Raw genomic sequence first — 23320 nt, forward strand, 5'->3', positions numbered from 1 at the left:
TTGCCAAGGTGTTGCTTTGCGATTTTTAAGGTGTTCTGGATGGTTATTTACTGGCCCGAGTCAAAACAATTTCCATGGTGTTGCTTTGTGGTTGCTAGGGTGCTCTAGATGGTTGCTAGAGCATTGTCGGCGTGTTCTGCGTGGTTGCTATGTAGTTGTTTACTGCCTAAATTCAAAGGACTAGTTGCCACGGTGTTGCTTTGCGGTTGCTAGGGTGTTCTCAGTGATGGCTAGAGCATTGCTGGGGTGTTCTGTATGGTTGCTAGGTGGTTGCTTACTGGCCCTAGTCAAAACAGCAGTTGGCAAGGTGTTGCTTTGTGGTTGCTCAGGTGTTCTAGGTGGTTGCTTTCTGGATCAAGTCAAAAGAGCAGTTGCCAAGGTGTTGTTTTGTGGTTGTTAAGGTGTTCTGGGTGGTTGCTAGGGCTTTGATGGGGTATTCTGGGTGGTTACTTTCAGGCCCAGGTCAAAACAGGTGCCATTGTGTTGCTTTGCGGTTGTTAGAGTCTACTAGGTAATGGCTAGAGCATTGCTGGGGTGTTCTGTCTGGTTGCGAGGTGGTTGCTTACTGGCTCTAGTCAAAACAGCAGTTGGCAAGGTGTTGCTTTGCAGTTGCTAAGATGTATTAGGTTGTTGCTAGGGCATTGCTGGGTGTGGTTGTTAGGTGGTTGTTTAAGTAAAAAGAGCAGTTACGATGGCTAAGAGGTTCTAGGTTGATGCTATAATTCGCTGGTTGGTTGCTACTAGTCAAGTCCCTAGACATTCTGATCGCTAGTCATGGCTCTGCACTTCCTTCCATAATATTATTATTATATCAAGTCTACATGGGATTTTTCAAGAGTTTTATAATCCACCAGGTAAAAAAGTCTGATTGCTTCGAAGAATAATAGCACACATCTCCTCAATAGGTACAATTTGAGGTATTATGATGTAAAACAGATGACATTGCAAAGTCGATAGAGGTTTACTCAAAAACCCTTTTTTATAAATGTACAAGACTTATGAAACAAGCTCCAATAATGAAAACTGATCCTAGTATGTTTATTGACAGTACATGACCAACATTTTTCAGAGGCCAAACATGCACATACTGATTCATACCAACTTCATACCATCATATAATAACAACCTACGTAGTAAACAAAACGGACAAGTATACCGAAGCACTACTTGAATGGCTATTTAAGAACCAATTCCCCTGCTTCATAGAGAAAACATATGACATATCATTAGAGTAAAGCTGGCCTTAGCAGTTGCTGTGGCAACACCTCAAGACGACATTGGAACCATTGAGTAAACAGAGATAAAGGAAAGCAACAGAAACATTTTCTTCTTGTCGCAGTGCCGTTTTACATAAGGTGGGCCGCCAGAACCAAACACTGATGGCGGATTAGAAAGGAGATGACAGATAGACAAAGACACATTAAAAAAAACAGAAAACTCTCCATGGGGATTACATAAGGACTGAGCCAAGTAAGCATTATTTATTGAAGAGCAGCAGCTTATCAGATGAGGAATATAGTCTACAGGGTATTAGCACATCTTTTTTACTTTTGCTGTCATATTTAATAATCTAAACACACTGAGTGATACTTCCCCAGTAATATTTTAGATGTTTTCAATTTGAGAGATTGTGATGACTTCATGTTGAAAGGCACACTGTAAATGTCAATTATAAAAAAATGTACAAACAACAAGTGAATCTGCTTTTGTTTTGACTGAAATTCAAATAATCAGCTTCATGGCTTGAATATGATATTATGGCAATCTTCCCTATAGGTTAAGTCACGATTTTAATGATTAAAATATTGTGATAAGCCGATTATATATCCTGAATTCTAAACCAGTAGATCACCATATGAAAAAGTGTTCGTGATGTAGACAGTACGTGCATGTGTGTGTGTGTGTGTGTGTGTGTGTGTGTGCGTGTGAAAGCATGAGGCACAGAAACAAACACAACTCAATGCTTCTCTCACCCACCCACACACAAAGTCTCCCACATATTACACAGTGTTCTTTGCATTTGAGGAGACTTCCTGCAGTGTTTTGGGATAAATCTTTTCAAAACATCAAGGAAGATGAATTCTAAAAGCTAATTTTATCATATATAAAATAATAGGACATGGAAAAGAAACATTGAAAAACTACTATATAAAGGAGGCATATGATACATACCTCTGGTTGGCTCCAGTGACATAGTGGCTGGGAATGGTGGTGGTGCTCTTCCTAAGGCCACGGTCAGATTGGGGCGGGTCATCGCCGGTATCTCTGGGCACGGAACTGGCCCGTTTCGAGCCTTGCGGGCGCTCGTGATGGTCTTGACTTCGGCTCCGGCGGAGCCTGTTTTGGGGTTCACCCAAGCTCTTGCTACGGCACATACGGTTGAGGAGACTCTGAGAGACGGCCTCGTCAAAGCGCTGCCGATGCTTCTTGGGAATGAAGATCCTGGCAAACATGGTCACAGGAAGGCAACAGAGAAAAAAGGTTTAAATCAGCTACGAGGAGCCATTATCGTAAAGACTCTTTAAAGGTTGCTAGTTCAATTCAGCCAGTCAGTTTTCCCATCCAACGGTTTCCATCACGACCCAAAGTGAAAAAGCTTTCAGACATTCATTCAGACGAGGAGGATCACTGTGAGACTTGTTTAAAATCCATGAATATATTCAGTGTGATGGATGGAAAACAGGAAAGGTTGACAGAGACAAAAAAACTCAAAGTAAGCCTGAGTAATAAAAGGAAATCCAGATTTTTGTAGCAGCCTCTCTGAGTACTGTCTTCATCTGAAACTCCCCTTCCAGAAGCTCTGGTACAGATACCAGAATCCAGCAATAGCAAAAGTGTGGGAGTGTATAACACTACCGCTTCTCTCTCTCTCTCTCTCTCTCTTTCTCTCTCTCCCCCTTTCTCTCTCTCCTTATTCCTCATTCTCTCTTTGCTGTTAGAGATGTTCCATGCTCTCTGGGAAGAGCATAAAATCTCAGATGCAACACAGCAAATTCTTTCACTTGTAGCATGACATTGGAAATATAGTTGAAGAGATTCAGCGCATACTGAAATTACTGAAAAGATTTGAACTCAGAAATGTTTGGGAAAAACATTTGGCAGACAGGAGGCAAATACAGTTTTGACTCTGATAGCTTTACCTTTATAAGATGGAGTATAAAAATAAGGCCATGTTTGTCACATTTATGCAACGTTGGCGGTTATGGAAAAGCCTGTTATACCGCCCACCAGGGAAACAGAAAAAGACCTCAATTGAAAAACCTCAGCAAATGTAACCTTAGTAACCCCGAGTGTAACGTCAACACAATTCTGTCTGCTTTGTTCTCTGAAGGTGATGCACTGACATTAGCATTTAAAATAATTCCATGTGTTGATCAAATAAAAAGCACATTCATTTTCGGAGTCATGGCATAAATTCTCTTGATATTTGTAGGTCTCTAATTGTCGCTGACAGACTGTATTCATTTAATAAGGCTAATGGATTATGAACACAAACTGAATATAATTAATTTGCTTTTCTTTAGATCATCAGACATTATTTTAATACTAAACTTATCAGAGCTGCTTACAGAAAGTGCACTATAGATATTAAAGGGTTAGTTCACCCAAAAATAAAAATTCTGTCATTTATTACTTACCCTCATGCCGTTCCACACCCGTAAAACCTCCGTTAATCTTCGGAACACAAATTAGTTGAAATCCAATGGCTCCGTGAGGCCTCCATAGGGAGCAATGACACTTCCTCTCTCAAGATCCATAAAGGTACTAAAAACATATTTAAATCGGTTCATGTGAGTACAGTGGTTCAATATTAATATTATAAAGCGACGAGAATATTTTTGGTGCACCAAAAAAGCAAAATAACGACTTAAAACACTGCTTCAGGAAGATTCGGAGCATAATCGAATCTGCTGTTCGGAGCACCAAAGTCACGTGATTTCAGCCGTTGGCAGTTTGACGCGCGATCTGAATCATGATTCGATACACTGATTCATTTGTGCTCCGAATCTTCCTGAAGCAGTGTTTTTGAAATCGGCCATCACTAATATAAGTCGTTATTTTGTTTTTTTGGCGCACCGAAAATATTCTCGTCGCTTTATAATATTAATATTGAACCACTGTACTCACATGAACCGATTTAAATATGTTTTTAGTACCTTTATGGATTTGAGAGAGGAAGTGTCATTGCTCCCTATGGAGGCCTCACGGAGCCATCGGATTTCAACTAAAATATCTTAATTTGTGTTCCGAAGATTAGGTTTTACGGGTGTGGAACGGCATGAAGGTAAGTAATAAATGACAGAATTTTCATTTTTGGGTGAACTAACCCTTTAAGGGATTGTTCACTCAAATTTTGTCATCATTTACTCACCCTCAAAGAGGCATTTTTTAAAAAATATCTAAGTTATTTTGTTTTCATACAGATTTGGAATGACATGAGGCAGAGTAAATTATGACAATTTTCATTTTTGGGTGAACTATCCCTTTAAGTAAAACATATACACATTACTTCACAAACAAGTATATTACTTCATAACATAACTGTTTTAAACAGGTCTCTGTTATTCTGTACTAGGTACTATGCAAACCATAACAATTTACCTAGAAATATGATTTTAAATAATACAGTTTCACGATAACATTTGTCTCCATCCATTGCCTGGGTGACAGTACTGACAAAAACACACCATTATACAATTCTAGAGAGGCAGAGTTGCCTCAGGTTCACATTATTATGGAGGCACAGAAAGAGAGACTCTGTGACTTAATTGAGTGGCCATTCGCTGCATTAATGACAGCAGTTTCAGACAGCAGACCTAGAATAAATAAAGCATTAAGTGCCCTAACAGGCCACTACAATCCTCAATACTACTGTACTAGCACAAGTATTCTGAATGACAGCATACTGTACATCTGAGTGCATTAACATTTTTCAGAAAATGTGGACGGAACTAACATTGCCAGACTGAATTTGCATTTGTGAAGTGAAATTCATTTGAGGGGGTCAGGACGGTGCCATGCTTTGCTAATTTTCCAACCAAATACGATTGTTACTAAGAAAATGGAACTGGGACATTTTGAGAAAAGGTTAATATGAGTAGCTCTGTTTAATATTTTAATTACAGACCTTGACTGCACGATTACAAAACACAAGTTATTATTAATTCTGTTTCAGTTGGCAAGAGTCCAAAAATTATTTTTAAAATTATTTAAGCAGTTCTCTCTGTTTGTGGGAAAAGTAAAAGGACAAATATGAATAATTAAAACTAGTGAAGATACAGAAATCAGATAATTAATAAGTCACATATCTTGAAAAATGTGACATGCACAACATGAACACAAACCTTTTATACGTATCCAGTTAAAATCTTAGACGTAGAGCAAAAAACATTAAATAACCATTTTGCAGAAGAATCAACATATCTAATTACAATTATGATCATGTTCTTAGCAAAATACTGCATAATACTGAATAGACAAATTCTATTTAGATAGATCAATGAATGATATTAAAGTTTGAAGGAAAAGTACTCACCCAAAGCAACTCATCTTTTAGTTTATTATGACTCAGAACAAGACGAAAGTCAAGTGGCTACTTAAGAGATATATTCTTAAAAGAGCAATGAGTGTCACTTTAACTCAAATGAACAGCCTCTAAACCATCAAGAACCATTGACTGCAACTGTCTCGAGTCCGCTGCCTCTCTACAATGAGCTGCAGAAGATCAGCACTGAATAATGAGCAGAAAAATCCATTCACCAGAGACAGAGAGATCATGTGTTGGCAAAATGAGATGTGTGCCTAATATAGTCAAGGCTTATCAATATATATATATATATATATATATATATATATATATATATACACACATATATATATTAGTGAGGATTAAACGAGACCAGTGATATGATTTTACTTATTCATATTTTTAATTGGTTGAACTGTACAATAATTTGGCTGTCAACAACTATAATGGCCATATTTGTATTTATAAAAAATGTATAAATAAAATGTATATTAACTTACAAGTATCTAGTAACAAGCAACACACATGTGCACAAGACAAAAGTACACATATTAAAGGATTAGTTCACTTTCAAATAAATATTTTCTGATAATTTACTCACAATTTTTTCAATTTTTTACTCATAATTTTTTCATATACATTTAATATATTTTTACCACTTACATTAGTTTGTATCCTATTCTATCCCAAGCCATACTATCCCCACCTACTGAAGTAGCATCACACACTTAAAGGATTAATTCACTTTCAAATAATTTTTTTCTGATAATTTACTCACCCCCATGTCATCCAAGATGTCCTTCTTTCTTCAGTCGAAAAGAAATTAAGGTTTTTGATGAAAACATTCCAGGATTATTCTACTTATAATGGACTTCAATGGCCTCCAAACGGTTAAAGGTCAAAATGACAGTTTCAGTGCAGCTTCAAAGGGCTTTAAACGATACCAGACGAGGAATAAGGGTCTTATCTAGCGAAACGATCTGTCATTTTCGAAAAAAAAATGTAAATGTATATGCTTTAGATAAACAAATGATCGCCTTCCAAGTGGTTCCGCCAAAACCGCACTTTTGTATTCTTCAAAAAACTTTCGCTGTACTTCCTACGCCTTCCCTATTCTACTTACGGAAAAAATGGAACTGGCGCAATGAGTCCATTGAAGTCCACGATAAGGAGAATAATCCTGGAATGTTTTCATCAAAAACCTTAATTTATTTTCAACTAAAGAAAGAAGGACATGGACATCTTGGATGACATGGGGGTGAGTAAATTATCAGGAAAATTTTATTTGAAAGTGAACTAATCCTTTAAGTGTGTGATGCTACTTCAGTAGGTGGGGATAGTATGGATACAAACTAATGCAAGTGTTAAAAATATATTAAATGTATATGAAAAAATTATTAGGGCTACACTATAGTTAGAAATGTTGGGATCAATAAGATTAAATTAATACTTTTATTCAGCAAGGATGCATTAAATTGATCAAAAGTGACAGTAAAACATGTTAAATGTTACAAAAGATTTATATTTCAAATATATTCTGTTCTTTTGAACTTTCTATTTATCAAAGAATCCTGAAAAAAACGTATCACGGTTTCCACAGTGTTAAGCTGCACAACTGTTTTCAACATTGACAATTATAAGAATTTGAGAACCAAATCAGTATATTAGAATGATTTTAAAATGTTCTCTAAATATCTTTGTCCTTTCAAAGCATTCCGTTTCCTGAAAAACTGAATAACAACAAACTTGTGATATGACTACACTAACTGAAGATGGCAAAATAGACAATGACACCTTAAACTGGCTTGCCAATAATAGCGCCCAGACATATATTTGTTGTCAACTAAAAGAGCATAGCTAAAATGTATTGGGAACTGGCTAATGTCCTAGTATGCCAATGCAAACTAAATCTACCCAGATTTAGTTTACCCAGGCTTAAAATCTGTCCCAGATAATGTTCAAATCTAACGGATCAAAACATATTAAATAATAGATACTAAGTGCCAACAGTTCAATACAGATGTTTTTTTTTAAAACAAATACCATGTATCATATTCTCAACAGCACATTTAGCATTACACAGTACAAAAATCCCAGTGAACTCAAGATCCCCAAGCTCCTGAACACATGGTGACATTCCCATTCACTACCCTTCTCCAGATAAATCTCTAAAGAGGATTACAAATAGTGACAAAGGTTATTATCTCATAAGACAAAGGAACAACACCTACTGTGCAGAGAGAATAGCTTGTCGCTGTTAAGCAAATATGATATTATTAAACACTTTATATAACCTTAATGATGTTCTTCCTCTATTGACTTGAAGTAGGTGAAAATGAAACAATAGAAATCTTTCACTTTATTTCTCTTGCACATCAAACGTCTTCAAATTGCACATCAAAATACTATACTAAAAAATATTATTCAAATATTTTTTAGAACTGTAACAGCATACATTAGCGTTCAAAAGTTTGGGGACAGTTTATTTATATTATTTATAAATATATAAATATTTATATATAAATATAATATATTTTTGTTAAATATATACATGCTTTTGTGTGTATTTTTATATACATAATAAAAAATACACAGTACACACTTACGCTTATATTAGGCTATGTAAACACAAACTTTTATTTTTGGATGTGATTAATTGTGATTAATCGTTTGACAGCACTAATTTATTTATTTATTTATTTATTTCTGAAAGACGTTAAAACTTTTATTCAGTATGAACTCATTAAATTGATCAAATGTTACTCTAAAGACATTTATAATGTTACAAAAGATTTCAATTTCAAATAAATGCTGTTGTTTTGTACTATTTATCAAAGAATCCTAAAAAATGCATCACGGTTTTCACAAAAATATTAAGCAGCAAAACCTTTTTAAATTGTGATAATATTAAGAAATTATAGAAATTTGGCGTAATATCAGGATTAGAATGATTTCTGAAGGATCATGTGACATTAAAGACTGCAGTAATGGCTGCTGAAAATTTAGCTTTGCCATCACAGGGAAAAATCACATTTTAAAATACATTAAAATTTAAATTGTAATGACATTTCATGAATTTCTACCCATTTTTGATAAAAAAAAAAAAATAAAATACAGCCTTGGAAAGCATAAGAGACGTCTTTTAAAAAGATTTAAAAAATTGTACAGTCCCCAAACTTTTGAAAGGTATATTATAGTGAAACATCTAATTAAGTGAAAACATCTGAAAACAAATCACTTGTGAGACTGTGTAAACTGTCCTATTAAGCACAACTTGCCAAACAGCTTGACGTGCCCAAAGAGGAGCCAACAAATGGATCAACACTAGAATTCTCTGTCCAGTGCCATCTTATGTTATTGACCCAGTTGGCATTAAGGCTTGACTGGAAAGGGAATTTCACTATTAACTGTGCCAGCATACATCAGAGGGTTAGAAGATTATCATATTGCATTGCAGCACCACATGGAGACACATCTATCAGTGTTCTTATTAGGTCAACCCAGTTTATACTGAATGCCACACTAGCTAATTCTCTTACTGCAAATATGTTCCTCATAGTATAACTTTCTAGGGGGGGGGAAACAGAAAAAAAACTTTGCCAGAACATTTACTAAATATCTATACATATATTTAGCAAAACCTACACTAAACTGATGCCCTCTGGTGGCCTTCAATCTGTTCTGCATGGCTAAATACAGTAGCTGAAAACATTTGGGTCAGAGTGGCCCTGAGATGGAGGTTAAAAATTAATGAGCACTGTAGGTGGCAGATGGAGTTGTCATAGATACCTGATGTTTGAGATGAGCTGTTGCTGCTCTTCGGTTGTCAAGATGTCAGGAAGAACGGAAGCAAGCCAGTCCACCTTCCTCTCAGCAGCAAACTGTTTCAGTACAGCAAAAAGTTTCTCTTTTACCTCTGGATCATTCCTCAAAATCTCCTCAACCTGAAACAGGAACGATTGTGATATTGTACATCTTTAATTATATCAATTCATAAAAGCGCATTCAAAGTCTGTCAAATAAACTCACCCTCCTGTTGAACTCCAGAGCTTTGTGTTTGCGGTCCTGACGCATGCCGTCTGTGTCATTCTGAGAGATCTCTAGGCTGCCGCTGCTGCGTTTCTGACGGCTGCCCATGCACAGCACCCCTAGACGCAGTGTTCGGCCCTGAGAGGCCTTTATCAAAGCGGCAGCCATCTCATGGTGCTTTACAGGGATCCCATTAACCTCCATGACATAATCTCCAGCTCTGAGACCACTACGACCCGCTGGAGAGCAGGGGGAGCAATCCTCCACCAGCAGGGGGCAGTCTCCCACTATAGTGAATCCAAAGCGACCATCAGGGCCTGGAGTGATATCCATCTGCAGACAGTCAATGAAATACAACAGATTTTTGCACAGTTATAGACAGAAACAGAATTGTATACTCTTTGTATTCATGTTGGTTTCTGATGGTTTCGAAAAACGTTAGTTTCATTAATATTATATTAATATATGTTTATTAATATATTATTAAAGCTGCAGTCTGTATGTTTTACCTCTTTGTTGCCATCTCTGTTTGAAATCTGCAATTGCAGTTATTTGAGGAATTATCATTTTTACGTGGGTTGTGGATCGGCACATGCTGTACTTCAGAATCATTGATTCTACATCTTGGAAGTATGACCAAAATAATAATTTTCACCGGAAAATGTCATCTGAAGGAGTAAGTAACAAATCTGCCACTTTTGTGGCAGATTCTTAAATAGTATCTTAGTATATTAAATAGCGCTGCCAATGGTGATTAAATCTAACGATCGCTTAGCTCGGATCACGTCAAACTGTGCAAAGGATTATTATTGTAATTGTTCTCAAATTGTTAATGTTAACATCATCAGCATTGCGTGACTATGTGTATTTAGTGTGTATTAGCGTTACCTGTAGATTTCAATTTCTGTAGCCACTCCGCAGTCCAAAGTCTTTAGCTTCTGACTACGGGTGAATCTCCAGTTGTCACTGATGATTGTCATTTGGACCTTTCTGGATTACAATCCGCCATCAAAATGATAAGTTTAATTATTGCAGCTGCTGTGAAAAAAGGCTATAAATGATCCGCTACCAGTAGCATCCTCATATAGCCTACTAAATGGGACTCTTTCTTTCTGTTTACAGACGTGACGTAAAGACGCAAAGACAAACGGCTACATGCTTGAATTTCCTGCGGAAACCTACCAGTACCGATTTTATTATAAAACATTATTACAAGTTTACCGTTGTGAATCGGGCTAAGGGCTTTTGAACACTAGCTGGTTATGTACTTGCTCAGAAATTGATTTTGGATCATTTTTAACCAAAAAAAAAGTTATAGACAGCAGCTTTAACATATTTTCTTTGCACTAAGTATAATATATATTTATACTTAGGGGCAGATAATATTTACACCTCAGTGTATTGTAATACCATATAAAAGTATGCAATAGTAACAACATATTCAGTATATATGATTATATTAATTAAAGATACACTATTTAAATTTTTTTTGTTCATAATTTACAAAATGTATATAATGAGCGAGTACATCATGAATCCATCTTCCAAACCGTGTTTTTTGTCATATCCTCAATCATTACGGTACACCTATAATAAGTGTTTATAATCTATTTTAGACTATTTTAGGCGGGACGCCAACCGCCACGGAGTAATCCAGTAGCTGCATGACTCGTCATATACATAAAAAGAGAGAAGTAGCTCTGGCTACAATGTTCTTCCGCAAGACGCATGCAGTTTTGTTAATTAACCGCTAGAGCACCAAAAGTTGCATAGTGTATCTTTAAAATTATAAATAGATGTCGCCGCAGATAGCCTAGTGGTTAGAGCGCCGACACATGGTGCAAATGCGCTCACGGCGACCTGAGTTCGATTCCCTTCTCGAGGTCCTTTGCCTGATCCTACCCCCTCTCTCTGCCCAATGCTTTCCTGTCTGCTCTCTACTGTCCTGTCTGAATAAAGGCACAAAAAGCCCATAAATATAACTTTAAAAAAAAAAAAATTTAAAAATAGATGCTGCCTTATTGGGTCATTACTTATCCCAATCCTAAAAGCCCTCCTTTAAACCTACCCAATAATCACTTTATTCCTACTATTAAATACCCATTAGGAAGAAGAATGAGTTTGGAAAAAGGCAGATTCGAACTTGGGTTGGTTGTGTCAGGTTATCAGCGGGATTTCTTTTGTAATTTTGGCAATGGTGGGTGGGATTAGTGTAAATAGCCTCTGCCACCAAGGTGGGCTATTTGCCTTTGGTTAAATGAATACATTCGGACAAAAAAAATGAGCATCATGTCATTGACCCACCTGTTGGATGCGTGAAACCACTCCAATACTGGGCGGGATGTTTCGTTGTGACTGGGCAAGGGCTATAACCTCTTGAGCACCAAGACTGGAAACATTCTGCCCCTCAATCTCCAAGACCTGGTCTCCAGGTTGCAGTCCAGACAGTTGAGCACTGCTTCCCTCCTCCACAGTCAGGATGTAGCTGGGCCCGTTCCCCCCTATCTGAAAGCCAAACTCCTCTGGCCAGCCCTGGTTGGACGCTGGCATGGTGAGGACTGTGAAAATGATGGCAAATAGAGGATATGTGCTCTCTAATAGGCAACTAGGGTCCAAATGTTCATCAGCCTGTTGTAAACAAGACCTACTTATGCACAGCAGAATGATCAAGTCTCCTGAGAAAAATGGAAATTTGCAGAGCAACACATGCTTAAACAATATCCAGGCACTAAAATATGTCAAGCACCTCACACCTATTTGCTATAAATGTGTCAGGTTATGTGAATTTCTGCCTATCCTGACAAGACAAAGTAATGCAGGCTCACATAAAGAGAACTATGCAACCTTTACTAAATACAGACTCTCAGCTGACACAGTAGACCTCCCAGTAACATTGACCTCATTGAAAAGGAACAGAGGCTCCCAAATCATCCGATATTGGAAGACAAATTTGGCTGAACACAGCATCAACGACGTGAACTCACGTTCATAGCACAGCAAGTACTCACTAGTGAAACCAGAACACAAAAAGACATTCTAATAACCCCACTATCAACATCTTAGGCCTGTAGATTGATAGAAGGTCATTCATCAAAGCATTAGCCTACATGCAGAAAGAAAGTAAAGTTAATATTAATACAACATTATCTCTCTAATACAAAATTCTTGAACAGTAAACACTTACTAATATCTTTGGGCGGATAGCGAGGACCCGGCTTGTTCTGTTTTAAGGAGTATCTCCCTTTCTTGTTCTGGAGGAATTTCTTCATTTTGTCGTAATTCAACAGGTATCAAAGATTCTAAGGTGAAAACGCCTGGTCCACAGCTTCTGCGTTGTCGCCGAGATCCTCCTACTGCACAGCACCACGCTTCAGAGGAAACGCCTTGTGAATGCCCCCCATCGTCATGTGGCATGCAGAGTACTGCCACTTAAAAAAAGGGTGACACTGCATCAAGTGCCAGAGTGATCTTGTCTATGAGTTGACTCTGCATCTCTGGCGAGTCTTTCTAGTCCTGCCTGCAGAGCTCAAATCAAGAAACTGGGACACCTAGCACAGATCCTTAATGATTCTCTCTCCAAAAAGGGTAAAGTGAGGCCCCATTTCTCTATAAATACCTCCTTCCCATGCTCTCTCTTCTAGCTGTCTCTCCAAGGGACAAAAAGTAGCCCAGTATCAGCTTGGGGATCTGGCAGGACGATGGTGGATAATTAGAACGTCTGAATGCACTGAAGAGCGCAGTCACACATCTTTGAACAGGAGCAGTGCTATTAAAGCTCTTGTTCTGGATTAAACAGATTAAATGCTGCATCTCGAGATCTCTCGTGCCACATGGCAGGGACACATGTCATGCATCCGGGGGGGATTCAGGAGGAAAGAATTGATTTACTGAGTGAGCTGACATGCAGCTCAGGTGCAACCGGGAGGACCCAGACTGTTTTTTGAGTACTGGCCCGGGCAGATAATAAAAAATCAACACACCACAGTATAAACAGTGTGTAGTGCGGTTTCACTTTCAAGGTTACAAACTGAATGGGGAAACAGTATAACTAGCAGTAAACTGTAATAGACGTATTATGTAAAGGACTGAAGCAAAGACAAGTTATACAGGGCTAACTGAATTATTTAGTGCCAATGCTTGTATCTCCAAACACACTGTTCCTCAATCAACATCTCAACTTACCAATACAACAGAAAAGTGGTTGTGTATGTAGAAAAATATCATTGTATTGCAATAAAAGTTTTGTGATTTTTTTAAGGAAAATATTCCATCTTGCACTGACATTAAAGATTCTGCTCTCTTCATTATTTTAAAATGTCAAATGGCTTCTGTCTGTTATAACCACAGAAATAAATTAGACATAATAAATTAAACAGAATTAACTTGGTTGTTACAGTAGAATCCATAGAAATTGAAAAAATAATGGAATAAATCAAAAGGGTGGTAACTGAAACATCCAAAAACAATACCATTCTCCAGCCTTCAATAATTTGTTAGCTCACATTTAAGTTGTGTAATTTATTTTAACTTATGTTGTGGTCTGACAACCAAATGTGCAATAAAAGATTTAAACACATAAAATTTTCTTTATATTCCTAAAAAATAATGTTAACAAAATATAGATTTACAAATGCATGCATACCTTAAAAGAAAATACCTGCTGCCTTTGCCCGGTGGAGTATTCTCGAAGGGCTTTGGTGGTATCCCTTTCCTTTGAGGCATCACCACTAGTGAATGTGCAGGTCTGTAACATGATAACTGTAAGAGGCAACAGTTAGAAGGCTATGATAACAACCCTGAACTGAAAACAAGTAGGCTACACTTAATATATTACCATCTGCTTCTGAGACAAATGACAAAATTTAAAATAATTTAATGTTTTAAAATAATACATTTGCAAAATAAGCAAAGTGAAAAAGTTCAAAAGAAGAATAGCCTAATGCAATCTGAATGTAGCCTAGGTATGTTTGCAGAGCAAAGTTGTATGCCATTTGAAGAATGATAGTAGGCCTAGCTCAGTTATCATTATCCAAATATGAAAGGGAAGTGGCGATAGTCTTTTCTTCATGTCCATCGGGAATTGATATGATCGCTGGATCGTTGTCGTTGCCATTGCTGCAATATCATGATGTGATTGACAGGTTGTCCCGCCCTCACGCCAGTAAACACGTCATCGGAGAAGAGAAGGGAAGCTATTTTGATTAAAGATTTCGAGGGCACATGAATTTAAAAAAAAAAAAAATACTGCACGGATTAATCATATATATATATATATATATATATATATATATATATATATATATATATATATATAAACGGCAATATTCAAATTTTTTATTTCATTGTGACTATTTATTTACGTTTTTATTTCGAAACAGGATACGTAATTTGCAGACTGTATTGAAAGATAAATGAAACGACTTTAAAACAGCGAGCCTGAAGAAAGTAAACAATTAAAAGCCTGGCAGCCTGGGATGACTTTTACTTTGACAACGCCTTGGTTAAGTTCCGTATCAGTGTTGCCATATCCGCTTTGGGATTGTTTTCAACTTAAAAAGTCGCTAATAAATATAGGTAGTCGCGGGTTGTTATTTAATTTATTTAAATTTTTTAATGTAACGTTAAAGTAATATTTTTAAATAAAATATTTTAGGGAGGCAAGTCGGGGTATATGTTTTGAAAGACCAGATTTCTTATTTTATTTTGAGATCTGGCAACACTTTTCGTATTCACGTTTACTGCTGCTTCACACTACGAATGTATGGAAAGCGTAAAGGTGTGAGGATGGTGCTCAGGTGAATAAAGGTAAAACTTTCCTTCTCTTGCCTCTCTCTGTATACATTGCCACGCCTGTGTGTCCAGTATTGTTTAAAAAATAAACTTTTAAACACAGTTTAATATGGTTTTATTGAATAGTTATTGTTTGGCCATACGAGTAGGTTCGGGTTTGATTTACTCACTCACAGTACCGTGCTGCTTAGGTAGTGGCAAATGGACTTCCTTACTCTGTTTGGCATTTATGTGGCAGTAGTGCTCACCTGCATTGCTCTGGTTTGTAAGTATTCCGGACATCAGCAAACTCCTCTCGGTCGGCTTTTGGACACATTCACAGGGGTAAGAGCCTAGGTGAAGTCCTGAAAAACTTAATGATTTCTGCAGTTGTTTAAATTGTAATTTATATACTGTTTTTTTCTCTCTCTCTTCATCTTCTTTTAGGTTGTCTCTCCATGGATCCCACAATGTTTTCAAAGCATTTGCTACAGGACTATGCACAGACTGTTCCATCAGCGGTAACATAAGTTTGAACACTACAAATTAAAAAAAACTGTTTTCTATTTTATTATATTTTAAAATGTAATCTATTCCAGTGATCATTACTCCAGTCTTCAATGTCACATAATCCTTCAGAAATCATTCTAATGTTCAGATTTAGTGTTGTACAACTTAATATTTTTGTGGAAACAGTAATACATTTTCTTTCAGGATTCTTTGATGAATAGAAAGTTCAAAAGAACAGCATTTATTTCAAATATAAATATTTTGTAAGAATATAAATGTTTTTATTGTCACTTTAGATTAATTTAATGCATCCTTGCTGATTTTTATTTATTTATTTTTTTAAATCGTACTGACCCCAAACTTTTAAACGGGATAATATGTACTAAACATATTAAGTTGCCTACAGTATATAATATAATATACATCTTACCTATAAACTTCCTAACAAATTAGTTCTTCTTTTAAAGTCCTTAAAGTCCTTATTTTATCAGTATTTGTGTTCCTTGAACATTCCCTGTCCTTACATCCTTTGTCCAATAATTTCCTTTCACGTCAGGAACAACTGCTTTCTTTACTTGCACCTGTTACTTGAAGTGGTTGTGTATGGAGAATTCTCCTATGAGGTCTTTGGCTTCTGTTTGGACATGGGCACAAGTTCAATCAGCTTGTGCATTCCCTACGTCCTCCTTGCACTGAAGTCCTATCTGTTCTACCTGTGTTGTAGCAGAGACCCAGGTAAGCAAATGAAGACTTGTCTCTTTTTCATTACTAAAAAATCAAATACATTCAGTTTGACTTTCCTTTTGAAGGCACACTGACAAAGGCAAACCATACTACACAACTGAAGGTCTACCAGTATGATGAAAAACTGTTCCAGCAGGGAGTCAGGTGTTCAACCTGTCAGCTGGTCAAACCTGCCCGATCCAAACACTGTAGTAAGTGTTTATTAATCTTTCATTTGAACTTCAGAACATGCACTGTAAAAATTATCATAATTTTAACATTAATAAAATACTATTTATCTGCAACAGTAAAAAAACCTGTTAATTGGTGAATGGTAAGTTCCCTCACTATAAACTTTTCGGTTGCACTTTATTTTACAGTACATGCATTTAGGTGTACTTACTGTGTACTTGCCAAAGAAAGTACTATAAAGTGTTAAGGTTAGGTTTAGGGGTTGGTTCAGGGTTAGTACCTAGTTATTACCCAGTTATTGCAATTACTATAATAAGTACATAGTATGTTCACGGGGAACAGGACTGTAAAATAAAGTGCTACCAACTTTTCTAATAGATCTAGCTGGACAATTCATGTAATTTTACAGCAAAGTATTGTTAATAGAGTGCAACAGTTGGGTTCTGGAAGTAAAAATTAATTTTCTCCATAAGAAAATTTTGAACAATGACTAATAAACCTTTAAAGAAGACCTACTGTGAGCTAAAAAGTAGTTAATCCGTGGTATTTGCTTCTGCTGAAACTGTCAGCCCACATTATACATACAATGTTTGTATTTTGCATTAAACAAAATATATTTTTATAAAAAATTTTTATACATTTATACAACATTTATTTGATTATGCTGTTTGCAATGCTTCATGGGATTGTAGTACTTTCCCTCACTAAAACCGTTAAGTACACAGTCTTGTACCTTTGTCTTTTTGTTCAATTTTCAAAAAGTTTTTTGCTTCAAATCAATGTTCCAAAAAATACTTCTGGAACCAGCGCCGCTGAAAAAGGGGGAGGGCACTTTTGCACTCTATTGTACAATTTTTGAAAGTGAAAAATATTTTTACTGTAAATTTAAGTTTAATCCATAAAACTCAAAACATTTCTACCATATTTTATACAGTAAATTTCTAGTATCCTAATACTAATGTTTAGCTAATAACTAGGAATAGTTAGGAAACGGCTATTATTAACCCCATTTTATCTCTCATAAACTAATTTAAAGTAATTTTTGGCATTAAATACAAGTTAAGTGGTATCACAAAATAATTTCCTTTGTCCCTCAGTTTAAAAAGAAACAAAACAAATAAGTTATAAGTAAACAAACTGTTGTTGTTGTTATTAATGGCCCAATATACTGTCATTGTAAGTGGCATATCTTTATTACTGTTTAAAATTTTACTTTGTATACAACATTATTCCACAAATGCTGTTGATATCATTTGTACAGGGGTTTGCAATCGATGTGTCCAGAGATTTGACCATCATTGTGTGTGGGTGAATAACTGCATCGGTGCCCAGAACATCAGATACTTCCTGCTGTACCTCCTGAGTGTGTGCGCCATGGCAGGTGATATTGCTGTCCTTACAGCAGACATGTTGCTCCAAACTGTTTTGCGAACTGGACTGCTGCACGCTTACTACATTGACGAGCAGGGTGAGCAACAGCCCGCTGGACCGCTCTTTATCATCCAGGTAGTAATAACTTACCACAATTACTAATAAATGTGCTGTGGTACATGGATTATCTCTCTAATAAATCTATTTTACTATTGCATTCATGGTACAGCATCTCTTTCTGACGTTTCCACGGATTGTCTTCATGCTGGGCTTCCTGGTGTTTGTCTTTTTCCTCTTGGCGGGTTATTCCATGTTTCACATGTATTTGGCTTTGATAAATCAAACCTCCAATGAGTGGTTTAAAGGAAAAGGTCACAACTGCCAGCATTGCCATCCGCACACTGGACACAACTGCCAGACCTCATACAATCCATTTAGAGGTTTCTATCACAGAGGAATCCTCAAAATCTTGGGGAAATTTTTGGCCCTTATGTCCTGTTCAGAAAAAAGAAAATTAGAGAAACTGTTGTTGTTGTTGTTAACAGTGTGCTTGTACTAAACTCTATTTTATTTTTGGTAAATGGAATTTTTAATAAATACTTTCTCAGCTTTATGTATTGGTATGCATTGGTACCTGTTTTTCTTTTTTGTTTTCTCTGACTTTTTTTTTTTTAAGAATGTTCATATAGTTTCACATTTGTTTACATATATATCTATAAACTTGCAGTACTCTCAAAATAGATGCCATATTTAAATTTATGAAAATGAGGCTGTCAAGGATAGGCATACAGTCCATTCAACAGTCCAACTGTCTTACAGTCATATGTAATGTCTAATTGTATAAACGTGTTTCAATGTTTTTGTTTTGAGGATTTGTTTTTGAAAAATATTTCTGGAGGACTAGGAGTAAGACTTAATTATATGATCATGTTATCATGTATGAGTTTTAAAAAACATGAGCATATTATTATTTAGGATGTAAAGGTTAGATTTCAACAACATTATATAAAAATATTTCAAAGAATATAAAGTACTATATTTGGAAAGTGAATATACTGTATATATACATTATAGGGATCATGATCTGAACTAATTTTGATTATCGAATTTTTTGTCATTGGATAATAGTGGTTTGTGAATTTATTTTGTTGTTTAAGTTTTATATTAATATGGGATTTGTGATTCAATTAGATTATAGGGTATTGTTTTCATTTTGAAGTGAAAGGTTAAAGTGAGACACTTGGGGTAAGATGCCTGCTAAGTATAAATGTTTTCTAAAAAAAAAAAAAAAAACTTAACTTTTCTGTAATTTACAGTAAAATACTGTTCAATGTACTTTTTTTTTTTAAGTAAAAAGAACAAATCATCAAATTATGTGCCACAAGAACACAAGCTATGTTTTGCTGGCAGCAAAATCCATGATCAGATCTTTGAAATAAAGCTTTCTTGATACCTTATTGCTTGACACGACAATTTAATCTGTCTTGACACTTTGTTAAGAGGTAGTTCTTTACTATTTAGCTTATACTAAAGGCTGTCTTTCCATTTCTCTATTGATAAAACACAACATAAACCACGTTTTTAAAAAGCTACACTACATTAATGTGCTTTTGCTTAATGAACTCAAATAACATCATTCTTCTCTGTCTTTAGCACCTTGCAACATTTAAGAGTGCCAATTTTCAAATTTATTAAACGACAAGATTTATTGTTGTTCTTCATGATTGACCATCACAACCTTGATTCACTCTCAACCTCCAATGTCAAATAGCCTATTTGAAATGTAAATAGTGCAAATAAAGAGTGGAATTCATGCACATAAAATAAAATAAAGGAATAAGTTATCGATTTAATAATTCAAACATAAAAAAATGGAAATCACTTTTTAAATTGACAAATTAATAGACCTATTAAAACTGTTTATTTTATTAATGTTTTAAAATATAGGTAGCCAAAATATTATATTAAAATAAAACCTTAATGTCTATCTATTGTCCCATTTAGCCACTTGTTCGCAACTAAGGAACACTCTACTTTTTTTGAAAATAGGCTCATTTTCCAACTCCCCTAGAGTTAAACAGTTGAGTTTGACCGTTTTCGAATCCGTTTTCAGCCGATCTCCGGGTCTGGCAGTACCACTTTTAGCATAGCTTAGCATAGTTCATTGAATCTGATTAGACCGTTAGCATCTCGCTCAAAAATGACCAAAGAGTTTCGATATTTTTCCTATTTAAATCTTGACTCTTCTGTAGTTAGATCCTGTACTAAGACTGACGGAAAATGAAAAGTTGCGATTTTCTAGGCTGATATGGCTAGGAACTATACTCTCATTCCAGCGTAATAATCAAGGAACTTTGCTGCCGTACCATGGGTGCAGCAGGCTCAGTGAGGCCTGCATTCACAGCAATGGTACTTCCTCTTTCAAGATCCATAAAGTACAAAAAACATATTTAAAACAGTTTCTTGTGAGTTAAGTGGTTCTACCTTAATATTATAAAGCGACGAGAATACTTTTTGTGCGCCAAAAAAACAAAATAACTACTTTATTCAACAATTTCTAGTGATGGGCCGATTTCAAAACACTGCTTCGGAGCTTTACGATTCGGATCGCCTATCAAACGGCTAAACTGCTGAAATCACATGACTTTGGCGCTCTGAATCACTGATTCAATTCGTAAAGCTCCGAAGCAGTGTTTTGAAATCTGCCCATTACTATATTGTTGAAAAGTCATTATTTTGTTTTTTTTTTGGCACACAAAAAGTATTCTCGTCACTTTATAATATTAAGGCAGAACCACTGAATTCACATAAACTGTTTTAAATATGTTTTTAGTACCTTTATGGATCTTGAGAGAGGAAATGTCATTGCTGTAAATGCAGGCCTCATTGAGTCATCGGATTTAATAAAAATATCTTAATTTGTGTTCCGAAGATGAACAAAGGTCTTACGGTGTAGAACGACATGATGGTGAGTAATAAATGACATTATTTTCATTTTTGGGTGAACTAACCCTTTAACCTGACATGCCATTTTATTCGGTACACTGGCCCTTTAAACCGGTGCGGAAGTTCCTTCCTAGTATGAAACGTCACGTAAACTGTCATTGACAAACGAATGAATCACTTGCACAAGGTACTTGTCCCGTTCAGTTGCCGCAACTAGTAAAATTCGGTTCGCTGTCATTCTCTATCATCTGGCCTAAGCTGATCTCGGTTAAGTCAGCGGACTATTTGTAGATCAAATGTTATTTTAGGACGGACCGAGGACAAGAAAGAAGATCAGGACGAGACGAGAGTAACTTGAGGAATGGCTGCATCTAAATGTACGAGGCTGAGCAGTGCGCTGAGCAGACAGTTGCTGGACTCGGTGGACAGTGTGCTGTTTGACTGCGATGGAGTGATATGGCGAGGGGACCAGGCCGTCCCCGGAGCCCCTGAGGTTATCAATTCATTGAAGAAAAATGGAAAGCGGGTGTTTTTTGTCACGAACAACAGCACGAAAACCCGACAAATGTACGCGGATAAATTAGGCAAGCTCGGGTTCGATGCCACCGCGGACGAGGTGTTCGGGACTGCGTACTGCTCGGCGATGTATCTAAAAAATGAGTGTAAACTCGAAGGAAAAGTTTATTTAATTGGGAGCAATGCGATGAGGCAGGAGCTCGAGGAGGTGGGAATCCAGCCGGTCGGTGTGGGGCCTGACCCCATCTCCGGAGTTCAAATCGACTGGGCGAATGTTCCTCTCGACAAGGAGGTCCAAGCTGTACTCGTCGGATTTGATGAGCATTTCAGTTACATGAAGCTCAACAGAGCTCTGCAGTACTTGTGTAACCCCGACTGTCAGTTCGTGGGAACCAACACGGACACGAGGCTGCCTCTGGAGGGAGGCAAAGCGGTCCCGGGTAAGCAAATATGAATGACATCACAATATGAATTACCTAAATCTCTTGTTATAACAACGACCTTGTCTTCTGCTTATCTACAGGGACAGGGTGCCTCCTAAGGGCGGTAGAAACCGCTGCACAACGCCAAGCTCAAGTAGTGGGAAAACCCAGCAACTTCATGTTCGAGTGTGTGGCCAGCCAGTTTGATCTGGACCCTCAGAGGTGTCTGATGGTCGGAGATAGACTGGACACGGACATCATGCTCGGTTCAAACTGCGGCCTGAAGACCCTGCTGACCCTTACAGGAGTTTCTACTGTTGCTGAAGCCGAGGCAAACCAGAAGAGCGAATGCCCACATCGGCAAAAAATGGTTCCTGACTACTATGTAGACAGCATTGCTGATATTTTACCTGCACTACAGGCATAGTCAGAATTTACTTGAGATTTACCCACTTTAGTAGAGAATATTTATCAATATATGGGTATCAGTATGGAACAAAATAATCTATTTTAATATTACAGTTAATCTAAATGAGTCTAACGGAAATTGTATGGTTTTTTGTTGTTGTTTTTAAACAAATATGCAGTATAATTTACTATCAAGGCTTCATTTCAAACTAGCCTACCTCTTTTTTGAATATCCTACTGTTTTTAAAGGTAATATAAGGGCTATAAGTTTTTATTTCAGTGTTATTGTTTGTTTCATTGTGTTTTTGTCTAAAAATTTAAAAATGTCTAATAATTTGTGAAATTTGTTGTGTTTTCTAGTTAGTCACACTCGGGTACTACACAAAACAAATGACCCTCAAAATTGTGCTGTTTGTTTTTATTTTATCACTTCTTCAACTCTGTACTGTTAATTCACTGTACTTGTAACATGAGTGAGAGAATATTATAAATATATTTGCAATTATTATATTTTGCACTTGACAACTTTGTCATCACTCACTGTCCCATCAACCTGGTAGGATTTTACTTCTCACCACGGTTTGAACAAAGTGTTCATCTTACACGATTGATCAAATAAATAAGAATTATTAATGAAAAGTGTACTCTTTTTTTCTTCTTCTTTATAATGTACTTAAAGGGGTATTTCACCCAAAAATGAAAATTTTAGTGATAATTTACACACATAGTTCCAAACCTTCCGAGGAGCATAATAGAAGATAATGTAAGAAATTTTATTTTGAAACCTTTCGGTTACCATCATTTTTCAAAATGTCTTATTTTGTGTTCCACAAAAGAAACAATGTATAGGTTCGGAACGACTTTGAGGGTGAGTAAAGGATGACAGAATTTTAATTTCTGGGTGGAC

The 23320-nt window shown here is 36.4% G+C and overlaps 3 protein-coding genes across 9 annotated transcripts in view; 2 read left to right on the forward strand and 1 right to left on the reverse strand.

Moving 5' to 3' along the window:
• grid2ipb (glutamate receptor, ionotropic, delta 2 (Grid2) interacting protein, b) overlaps positions 1-14730 on the reverse strand; it is a 39916-nt gene extending 25186 nt beyond the window's left edge. For 2 of the 7 annotated variants that reach the window (XM_048171041.1, XM_048171036.1), the window contains exons 1-5: positions 12741-13211; positions 11861-12114; positions 9557-9889; positions 9317-9471; positions 2173-2442 (exon numbers count right to left, since the gene is read on the reverse strand). In XM_048171041.1, coding sequence (XP_048026998.1) covers positions 2173-2442; positions 9317-9471; positions 9557-9889; positions 11861-12114; positions 12741-12825 — 1097 coding nt within the window. In that variant the 5' untranslated portion in view covers positions 12826-13211. Of the gene's footprint in view, positions 1-2172; positions 2870-9316; positions 9472-9556; positions 9890-11860; positions 12115-12740; positions 13720-14198 lie in introns of those variants that run through there. The other 5 variants (XM_048171039.1, XM_048171038.1, XM_048171037.1 and 2 more) reach the window with 5 other exon arrangements.
• A 474-nt stretch (positions 14731-15204) lies between these two features.
• Positions 15205-19578, forward strand: zdhhc4 (zinc finger DHHC-type palmitoyltransferase 4). Its single transcript, XM_048171284.1, is given in 8 exon segments — positions 15205-15361; positions 15538-15670; positions 15773-15846; positions 16392-16570; positions 16645-16770; positions 18012-18256; positions 18351-18598; positions 18600-19578. Coding segments are annotated over 7 exon segments (1035 nt in total). The 5' UTR covers positions 15205-15361; positions 15538-15547; the 3' UTR covers positions 18640-19578.
• Positions 19579-21213: 1635 nt separating this feature from the next.
• LOC125255736 (phosphoglycolate phosphatase) lies at positions 21214-23052 on the forward strand. The gene is made up of 2 exons (XM_048171177.1): positions 21214-22023; positions 22107-23052. Exons 1-2 carry the CDS (start codon positions 21429-21431, stop codon positions 22430-22432), a joined length of 921 nt encoding a protein of 306 aa, XP_048027134.1. The 5' UTR covers positions 21214-21428; the 3' UTR covers positions 22433-23052.
• Positions 23053-23320: the final 268 nt, after the last annotated feature.

This window comes from Megalobrama amblycephala, linkage group LG20, assembly GCF_018812025.1.
Source record: "Megalobrama amblycephala isolate DHTTF-2021 linkage group LG20, ASM1881202v1, whole genome shotgun sequence".
NCBI classification, from domain to species: Eukaryota; Metazoa; Chordata; class Actinopteri; order Cypriniformes; family Xenocyprididae; genus Megalobrama; species Megalobrama amblycephala.